Source organism: Hydra vulgaris, chromosome 07 (genome assembly GCF_038396675.1).
Source record: "Hydra vulgaris chromosome 07, alternate assembly HydraT2T_AEP".
NCBI classification, from domain to species: domain Eukaryota; kingdom Metazoa; phylum Cnidaria; class Hydrozoa; order Anthoathecata; family Hydridae; genus Hydra; species Hydra vulgaris.
This window is the reverse complement of record NC_088926.1, coordinates 39,057,984-39,069,145: the sequence shown is the minus strand read 5'-3', so window position 1 is coordinate 39,069,145 and position 11,162 is coordinate 39,057,984. Positions and strand designations below refer to the sequence as shown.

The window sequence follows — 11,162 nt, the reverse complement described above, 5'->3', positions numbered from 1 at the left end:
TTGGCAATCGAAAACAATCGCTCTACGGAAGCGGTTGTACCTGGCAAACATAAAGCGGCTTCCACCAATTCTAACAAATTGTTATAAGGAACGTGGTTATTTTCGAAATGAGAAAAAATTTCGCCCCTTTGTTTGTCACATTCAACAGATCATGAGTTCCAAGAAGAAAACTTTTCCTTTGTGCAATATAAATTAGTTCTCCGAATTTCGTCGAACAATTTATTGTCATCAAATGTGATTTCAATCGATTTTTTCAAAAAAGTTATAGTTTCAATAATTTCAATTCATTCAACTTTACAGTTAAGTAAAGACCATTTAAAAACTTCAACCCATTAAACTGAAGCGTCCACTCATCTATATACTCTAGACAGACACTGTAAAAAATGTTTACTTCTTTCAGAAATTGGTTTTTCAAATTATGACTACGTTCTTCGGTAACATGCAAATGCTATCTTACCATGAAAGGTAGAAATTTTCTCTTTCTAGATTTTATCTAGTCTTTCAAACCCTTTAATACTACGGCAACCTCAGCACCAGAAATATCATCTTTATCAATTTTTTTTACCGTGTTATAAAAAATATTGGCTTGGCTGAGAACAAAAAACAATACTATTTCACCCACTTTGTTATTGAAAAAGTCAAATAAAAGTTTCGAACAACTTTCTAAGCTTAAAAGCATGATCTTAGTGGCTGATATAACCTAAGCACTTTTTCGATAGCTGGAAGTAACGCCAACCAACGAACTTTTGAGAGTCCTTGGAATTTTTGATATTGCGATCGGCCGCATATTTTGAAACCATATACAGGCTCAGAATAAGCAGAGATGCATATCTCTGCAATCTGATTAGCTGATTTTGAAAGAGAGGCTTTTGTGCGTATTTTTAAATCAAAACTAATGTCAAAAAACGCAACGAATAATAAAAGTGAATTTGAGTAATTGCGTTAAAAACCAAATAATGATTTTTATCGAATTTTGTGCAATATAGTACAAGTACTTTTATAAAACCTCACAACTCAAAACATCCGTAATTTTCAGAATATTATCTAAAAAATAAAGATTTAAAAAGTTAGTTTGTTTTTAAAAAGATTTTAAAAAATTAGTTTTTATAACTCTAAGATATAAAAAAGACAACCATTGTAACAAACTATAAACCAGATGGTAAAACTTGGCTATGCTGTGATTCTCATACGATAGATTTTTTAAAGCAGTTTTAAAATTTACCTACTAATATCAATAGACTATTATTAACTTGGTATAAATTTTTTCAAATTAAGTTCCCATTAATCCTATCATTTAGCAAGAAAAGTATTTTGAAAATATAATTTAATTTCTTTTCAGAACTTTACACTTATTACTCCCATATATAAATTATACACAACACTAAAAAAGTTTAAGAATATTGCTTATTAGTTGTTATAGCTAGATAATTTGCAACAATTCTAAATTAAAAGCAATTGTAAGCATGAGCGAATTTAGATATCCTTTGGTAATCTATTGTAATAAAAGATTACAAAGGATTGTAGCATAATAAGCTATTAGAAAAAATCTATAACCTGATGTCCACAAGTGTGTTTTGGTATATTAAACTGATTACCAAAAGGAATAACTCTCAACTTACCACACCTTTATGATAAACTAAGTGTAAAAAGGTAGAAACAAGAAAAATTGTAAACATGCAAGTTCATGTTGATGTTTATTTCAATTTCAAAACTCAATACCTGTTTGTTGATATATAGCTTTTAACCTGAACAAAATACTGATTATTGTATTCTATAATTATCATAAAACTTTAATCCTTTAATAGCAACTGATTGTAAATAATATTAAATAAAGCAGGAAACTTTGATAAATTTTATATTTACAATGCTAATAATTTATCTTACATTATATACTTCAGAAGAAAAAAATATGTCTGCTCTGAAAAAATTAAAAAAAACACTTAAAAAAAAATTAAAAATAAAATGTACTCCGTATTTACAAATTTTATGAATAGTTTCATTATGTAATTTTAGGTACAACCAATAAAATTAAGTGTGCCTTTTTTGAATTTCTGTGAATATCTCTTGCTTAATAACATAAAAACAGAGATGCACCATGTTTTACTTTGATTTAATATTAACAATTTTTTTTTATAAGTTGTTTCTTCAAATGTAAAAGCTAACTTTGATGAAGTTTTTTTATTACAAAAATTGCCATAATTCACCATTATTTGGTTAAATTTTTTTGACTTTAATATTCTTTGCTAGCTTGTAATACCAATGCTTATATGTAACTGTACAAAAGAACTGTTCGGTAGAAAAACAAATAAGGATCACTTTTTCTGTTAAATTTTCCAATAGATTATCATCCAATTTTTATCCTATATAATATATATAAAGAAAAATATTGACGTACGCCTTATCAGCCTTCTCAAAATTTAGGCTAAACAGTAACTTCTTTTGGGTTCGTAGATTTACATGGAAAATGTAAGTTAGTTTGGTAAATCATCTGTAAAAATTTTCTTTTTCCAAAAATTTAAATGTTCAACTCTTTATAATTAACAAGTTGGTATAAAGATGCAGCAACGAACTAAGAACAACCTCTGCCTCATAAAGTATGTAGTTACTTGAAGTATGCAAAGTATAAAACTTATACTTTGCATACTTTAAGTACTTTACCAGTAGTCTAGTGCAACTGCATATAAACATTGTACCAAGCATCCTTTATAGAACATGGACATTACATTTTACAAAAAAACACCTTTAGAAATCTTGCAAAATTGCACACATGCAAATTCAAGTCAAATACTTCAAGAGTTTATACATACAAAACACATTTTATAATAACAAAAATATTCATAGCATGACAACTGATTTTGTTCTTTTTTTTGATAACTTTATTGTCTTTTTTTTTTATTACTCTTTTTTCATCAAAACGTTTGACTTTAACCACTTAGTTTGGTTTTTTTTGTTTCTTTTTTTTTTCAATTATTACAATACAAAAAATGCCATTATTATTTGCCACAACCTACTTTTATTTATGCCATAATCCACTTTTATTTGGTTAACTTATTTGACTTTTTTTTGCTTTTAATGAATCAGTAGATACTCAAATGATGGTAGTTTAACTGATTCAGTAGATACTCCAAAGATGATGGTTTAACTGAATCAGTAGATACTCAAATGATGATGGTTTAACTGAATCAGCAGATACTCAAATGATGATGGTTTAACTCAATCAGTAAATACTCAAATGATGATAGTTTAACTGAATCAATAGATACTCAAATGATGATTGTTTAACTGAATCAGTAGATACTCAAATGATGATAGTTTAATTGAATCAGTAGATACTCAAATGATGATGGTTTATTTGAATCAACAGATACTCAAATGATGATAGTTTAATTGAATCAGTAGATACTCAAATGGCAATTATTAGTAAGTTATAGTTAATTTAACTTGCAGTAATTTCTAAAGACAAATAAAAAAAGCAATAAGAGTGTTACAAACCAACAACTTTAAAAATACTTTTTTTTTAAGTTATTTGCTATAAATAAGAATATCTATTTTGCATATTTGTAGCAATATTATTTGAGTTTAATCCCAACAATATAAATGAAGACGAAGATTCAGGTAATATTAAATCACAGTATACAAATTACTCACTATTTATAAATTATAACTGCAGCAGATTTTTAAATTTAATTTGTAATAACAAGAAAGTTTCACCATTTTGCCTTACATAAAGTTCACTATAAATTAAACTGTCCTTTAATGCATTCTTAGATATCTGATATTTGTTTCTGTTAATTGTGGCAAACCAAAGTAATTGCATAATTAAATTTTAGGCAATTCCCAAGATGTAGTGACATTTAAAGAGATAAAGTCTCAAATGTGCAAATTTCACATAGTGAAATTTGTACATTTGAGACTTCATCTCTTGGATGTGTATGGCAATGTGTTTGTATCTTCTTACTTTTATTTAATTTATACTTTTATATAAATGACGTTTATCTTGAATACAGTCAACTCTCGATATCTGAATACTTGATATCTCAAACTTTTGATCTCGAAATTTTTGTGAGTCCCGTTAAACCCTTAATCATGGATTATACTCTCAATTACTCGAACATTCGCTATCTCAAGAACTTCTTGGTCCCTTGGAGGTTCGAGATATGGAGAGTTGACGGTATCATAATAAAAGAAATTTATTCTTTTAATTTGTTGCACTTTTAGCGACTGAGTTGTCCATTACATTTGAAGAAAAGAGGTATTTCCGGACTACCAGGGCCGTACCAAGGGCGGGGCCAGCCGGGCCGCGGCCTGAGGTGCCAAAATTGGGAGGGCGCAAAATTCCCCAAATTAATTTATTTATTTTCACATTATGAAACTAATTTGCGTGGCGTCACTTTTATGTTGATAAGAAAATTAATTAAAATTGCGCCTCCTGACGAACTTTAAAATAAAAGCTCATTTACCAAACAGAAGAGCGCCCTTAAACACTAAAAAGTTTTATTTTCTGAACATTATTTTTTATTATGAATCGTGCAAAAAAATTATCTGGTGCTGAATTTAAGAACGACAATTAAAAACCAATAATTATTTATAATATAAACAAATGATTCATTAAAGATCATATAAATTAATTTAACGCACACATTAAAAATTATTCTAAAAAGAAAAAAATATAGACAAAAAGAACTTCGAATTTAAAAAAAGAACGCTTAATTTAAGCGGCTTAAATAAAGAAACAAATGAAATGAAAGCTAAAGAAAGTAAAGTAAGCAAACAATAATAAAAATAAAGAGGGAGAAGAAAAGAAAAAAGAAAAAAGAAATAATAGAAGAGCGCAATTAAAAAATAAAAAGTTGTATTTTCTGAACATTATTTTTTACAATGAATCGTGCAAAAAAATTATCTGGTGCTGAATTTAAGAAGAAAAGAAGAGACCGTCTTGAAAGTGACGCAAAACTAAGAAATTGTTTCAAGAAGTGGTTGGTAACAAACTCTTCTGTGGAAAAACAAATTATTTCAGAGGATATTTGCAATGAAGTTGATAATGATTCAACAGCTGAAGTTGCTGCTACATCTTTAATTACTGACTTAAATTCATATCATCCATTGGAATTAATTAAAGAGGAGATTTTCATTGGCCAAAGTCAAGACGAATTTGGACCAAATGATTCAGAAGCACAAGAAGATAGAAATTCTCAGCTTTCCAAACCAATTGAAATGGGCAACAGTTAATTTCCTCCTGAGTCTCAGAAATTTCAGCAACCTCGGGAGAATACTTTCAACACTGAGATCCAGCTACATGGCCTAAAATGACAGATAAAACAAGCTGCTTTTTGATTCAGCATGGGCCGGACCAAGAATGAAGAGATTTTTTCGCAAACACACTTTTTTGACTTTGACAACAGAATGCGACACTTCAGCTCAAAATGGTATGAAAAAATTCATCCCAATGGTGAAAAATTTGTTCGCTACTGGCTGCTGTACAGCAACAAAAAAGATTCTTTGTTTTGTTTTTGCTGTCTGCTATTTTCAACGACAAAAACCAACAATTTTTCAGAAATTTCAAAAGGATTTTGTGACTGAAAAAACTAAACCCAAGAATTCCAGAACACGAAAACAGCAATGAACACTAAAGATGCTATTCTGATTGGAAAAATCTGGAAAAAAATCTCAAGGAAGGAAAGACCTTGGATTCTGATCTGCAGAGAGTTATCAACGGAGAGATGAAAAAGTGGAGAGATATCTTGAAAGTGATTGTTGATGACGTTTCGTTCTGTGCCAAGAACAATCTTGCCCTTCGGGGTCTCAAAGAGAAGTAATTGGAGAGCAAAACAGTGGCATCTTTCTGAACTTAATTTGAGCTGATAAGCCATTATTATCATTTAGTGGCTGAACATGTTGCATCCGTTAAGGCAAAGAAAACCACAACATCCTATTTTTCTCCTCGAATTCAAAATGAGCTGAGTGAATTACTTGGGCAGAAAGTCAGGAATGAAATTTTGTCAAATGTCAGAGAAGCTAAATACTACTCTGTTTTGTTTGACTGCACTCCAGATGCCTCCCACAAAGAGCAGATGACCCAAATAATCAGGTATGTCCACATCACTGAGGAAACCTGTACAATTGAGGAAAGCTTTGTGGACTTTATTGGATCTCACGAAAAAACTGGAAAGGGCCTTGCAGCTGAAATCATCGAAAAACTGGAGAAGGATGGCCTGAGCATTTCTGATTGTCGGGGCCAAGGTTACGACAATGGAGCCAATAAGTCTGGAAAATATAATGGCGTCCAAGCTCACATCCGTTCTCTAAATGAGTTTGCAAGATTTGTTCCATGTGCAGCTCACACTTTAAACCTTGTTGGTGTCCATGCTGCTGAAGTTTCTCCACTCATGATTACATTCTTTGGAAAAGTTCAAGCCATCTTTAACTTTTTCTCAAGTTCTACCTTAAGATGGGAAAAACTGATGAAAACATTGACCATCTCACTAAGGGAAATAGTGATACAAGATGGTCTGCCAAAAAAGAAGCAATCATCCCACTACACAGACAAATAAAAGAAGTTCTTCAAGTTTTGGAATCCATAATTCACACTCCCAAGACAAATGCTGTCTCAGTTTGCAGTGCAAAAGAGCTCATCATTCAAATTGATTTCAGTTTTCTGTGTTTGTTGGATTTTTGGTGTCAAATTCTTTCTTTAATTGACCGGGAAACAAACTGCTTCAGTCTAAAAACATTTCAATTGACGTTGCAGCAAAAAAAAATGAAAGGACTGAAATCTCCATTCAGAATTTGAGAGATGTTGGGGTGGACAACATTATCAAAGCTGCTGCAGAAACAGCTATCCAAATTGGAATTGAAGGAGACTTTCCTATGAAGATAAAGCGCAAAGTGAAGCAGATGGCACTTTATGAAGCTGAAGATGACTTTTGCCGTTTGTCACCAGAAACAGATTTCGGATCCCAGTGCAGCCTTGTGTTTGACAGCATTCTCACACAAATTGAGTGGCGGTTTGAAGCTATGTCTGCAGTATCCTCAGATTTTGACTTCCTCAGTGGACATTCTCTCTCCAAAAGTTCAGTGGATGAACTTAAGACTAAAGCCAAAAATTTGTTAAAAATTTACAAGGCAGATTTAGATTCTTCAGATTTCCAGTCAGAAACGGCAAGCTTTAAATATCAAGCTGCTGCCATGATGGAAAACTTTGAAAAATCTAGCCCGATGGACATTTTGCAGCTCATTCATAAATACTCATTGACTGATGCTTATCCTAACACGGCAATTGCTATTCGCATCTTCCTCACCTTACCAGTTACAGTTGCCACGTGTGAAAGAAGTTTCAGTAAACTTAAGACCATAAAAAACTATTTGAGATCAACTATGGGCCAAGAACGTTTGTCTTGTCTGGCAGTAGTTTCAATTGAACATGAAGTGGCCAACGCACTTGATTTTGATGATGTCATTAGTGACTTCATTAAAGCCTCCAAAAAAGCCAGAAAAGTGACCTTGAACTGAAGTTTGTGAAACATTGGTGACAAATTGTTCTTTTAACTTGATGCGATAAATTTTGTGATCAATAATTAATTTTTTTTCATGTAAATATATATAATGTGTTTTTTGTATATTTTTTTGAAAGGGGGGCGCAATTTTATTTGCTTGGCCGAAGAGCAAAGTTGGCCTGGTACGGCCCTGCGGACTACTTTAAAAAGATGCTTCAAAATGGCGAAATACTCATTAACTAGCTTCAGACGATGCAGCCATCAAAGACGCGCGAGATTTTTAATTTGCATATGGCGAGATTACACGTCAAGATAAGATGACAGATATCCACATAGATGTCGGTGATGAGTTGGTTTTGTTAATTATTAGTGTTTATAAGCATTTGAAATTAAATTCAGTGATTGTCCTTTAACAATATGCTGCAAGAAAATATAATTTAAACAAAATGGTTTAATGTGTTAAACTTTCAATTTAACAATTTAATATTGTTTTAACTTGATAAGGATCAAGTTTATAAAAGATAATTTTAAATCTGCATACTTTTGAATTTTAGTAAATTTATTAAAATGTTATCGGTTTACACATAATATTATGTTTCCAAATGAATACTTTAATAACTTGTTCTTTGAAAAAAAACTTATTTGTAACAACTGTAAGTATAATTTTCCCTGAAAAATATTCTTCACAACAAAAACTTTGTTTTGCTATTGGTTCAGTTAAATTCTCAAAAAAACCTTTAAATATTATCCAACTAACTTAATGTACTTGATCTTTTTTCGTTTTTATAATGCAATAGTAATATGCAATAAATATCGTTTTCATAATGAATTATGATTCCGGTTTAAATTTGTTCTATTTGTCAGAAAAACTTTCGCTTTTGCGCTCTCTTTATCGAGCTCATTCTTATTATATTGAACTTAAAAAATTCCCTTCTGACAAAAAAAAGAGGAAATTCACCTAGAGCGCGTAAAGAATGTAGGCAATATACCAATAAGCCGGAATAAAAATAAGTCAGTTTAAAAAAAAATCAAAGTGGTTCTAAGTTTGAATATTTTTTCAATATAACTCTCCATAAAAATTATGGACATATGTTTGTCCGCAACATAATATATATTTCATTTTGTTTAAAATCTTTACAGAAAAAGCCGTTTTGATGAAGGACATTAACAAAAAATATCTGTACTTTTAATAATTAATATATCACAAATCTGTACTTCGTTAATCAAAAATATCGATAATCAAAAATCGATAATCAAATATTTTATATAATTTATATTACGAATTAATCCATTTAAAAAAATCTGCAAAAAAACAGCATGCGGCAAAAAAAAAATTACTTTTAAAACTTTCATTATCTGACAAAATAATTATATTTAAAACTTTCGATATCCGTACTTGGAGTATGCGTGTCAAACTTCGGCTTGTCAAAATGCGTGTCAAAGTTCGGCTTTGCGTAAAAACCAAACTCGGGGTGGAACATTGCCAATGAAAAAAGAAAGAAAAAGAACATTTTTTTTTTAACTTTAATTTTTTTAAATTATTTGACTGTTCGTACTGTAATAATATTTGTGCTTAGTTTAATATTCTTTTTGATAACGATTTCACACAAAAATTAAAAAAAAAAGAAGGAAAGAAAAATGAATAAAAAAAGAAAAAGATATAAAATAAAAATAGAGAGTGAAAAAATAAAAAAAAGAAAGAAAGAAAAAAAGCAGAAAACATAAACAAAAAGTTAAAAACCAATTCAAACAAATAAAGAAAAGAAAAAAAACGAAAAAAAAAAAAAAGAAAGAAACAAGAAAAGAGAAAAGAAAAAAAAAAGACAATAAAAAACATTCAAAAATGGAAAATAGTTAAAAAGAATAAGAATAAAGTATAAAAATTGCTCAAGTTTTTGAAGAAATGAAAAAGTATAATTTTTAAATTTTATTAATATTAAGGAACGATGTTTGTTTGCTGGCTATTATGATACGATTTCCTTTTTTATTTGAATATTTTTATTTATTATTGTGACTAAGTGTTTCTGTGAAATTTTTTTTATGCTTATTTATTGTTAGGGGCTGTCCCTTAAGGACGTCCCTTTTTTTAGTCAATTTTTGCCCCCTGCCCTCCTCTTCCTTTGTCACCGGTTGTCTTTTTTTTCCAATACCCCCCCCCCCTCCTCCTCCTTATCATTTTTATTAAAAATTTTCAAATTAATTACAGTTTTCTCTGTTTGAATATCATTCAGTAGCTTATTGGGTGTTTTCACGTTTATTTCAGTTGTTTTTTCTTGCAGGCCTCCCCGAAAAAAAAGTTATGTAATATTTCTCATATTCTATATATTAAATTTAAGCATTTCTCATTTTGATTTCAAATATCTAACTCTTTTTTTACCATCGCGTCAAGTTGTAAAGATATTTAGGTTAAATCTTAAGTATTTAGGGTAAAGTCCCTAATATTGTCGAAAAAAAAGTTATTCAAAAGTATGTCAACCTGGGTATTTTTCCTTAAAATTTATTGACAAAAAAATTATGTGAAAAAATGCTAAAAACTCTTTACCCTAAATACTTAAGATTTGAACCTAAATATCTTTACAACTTGACGTGATGGTAAAAAAAGAGTTGCATATTTGAAATCAAAATCGTAATGCTAAACAAAAAACAAATTGTTTGCTCGGCACCAGAAGAAAATTTTATTTTGTTGACCTGTGTAATCGTCAATTGATATGATTTAAATAGGGCATGAAATAGGCCATTACGGCCATATACATTTTTATAGTCAATTTAAGTATCGCGCATTTATAAAAAAAACACAATAAAAAAGCTCAAGTTGCTATATGTTACTTTTACTTACATTACTTTTGTAAAACATCAAAAGTTATGTTTTCCGCGTTAGCTTGTCTTTTGAGCTTGTGCATAACATATTACTTGCTTTTACTTCTCTCAACTAGATGTAAAATATTCATAAAAAAAATACAAAGAATAAAGTCTTTTTTAGATTGATAAATTTTATTTTGTATTATTTTTGTAGAGTGCTTTAAAGAAATAAAGATTTTTTATGCGTACAGATTGCATAAAAGACGATTTTTTGGGGGAGGGTGTGTGGGGAAAGGGATGTTTTACCGTTTTTAAAAGAAGGTGATTTTTAAGTTATAGTCGGTATTTTGACACAATTCAGGCGGGTGAATTTTAGTTTTTAAAGGCCTTTTTCTTTTTTCTTTTTAAAAAGCGGTACTTTATACAGATTCCACACACCACCCAACCACCCACCCCCCACCATAAATTTTACTAAATTGATTTATTAAATTAAAAATGTGCGAGGGTTTTTTTTTTAATTTTTATTTTAGGTGCCCCAAAATGTCATTACGCCTTATCACAGAACACCGCGGAAGAGCATTTGAAAGGAAGTTTACGCCTCTTTCCTTACTGATGTTGTAAAACTTCCCCAGAGGTGGCGTTAAACAAGGGATCTTTAGCTTCTGAGGACAAACGCTCTAACCGCTGCGTTTCGGCTTAAACGCACTTACTTAAACATAGCGGTGGAATTTATGACCTCAAAATCATTAGTTCTTTATTTTTATTGCTAACTTTATTTTTAAATAGTTCAAATTTAGCACAAAAATTTGTCCTCACTTTTTGCCTTTCATTATTCAATAACGTATTTAAATCAAGAAAAAATTGGGGAAT

General features: G+C 30.2%; 1 protein-coding gene across 1 annotated transcript; it reads left to right on the top strand.

The window, feature by feature from the left end:
- The first annotated feature begins 5,356 nt into the window (after window positions 1-5,356).
- On the top strand, window positions 5,357-7,509 carry LOC136082761 (zinc finger MYM-type protein 1-like). Its single transcript, XM_065802184.1, has 3 exons — window positions 5,357-5,426; window positions 5,884-6,507; window positions 6,749-7,509. Exons 1-3 carry the CDS (start codon window positions 5,357-5,359, stop codon window positions 7,507-7,509), a joined length of 1,455 nt encoding a protein of 484 aa, XP_065658256.1.
- The last annotated feature ends 3,653 nt before the right edge of the window (window positions 7,510-11,162 follow it).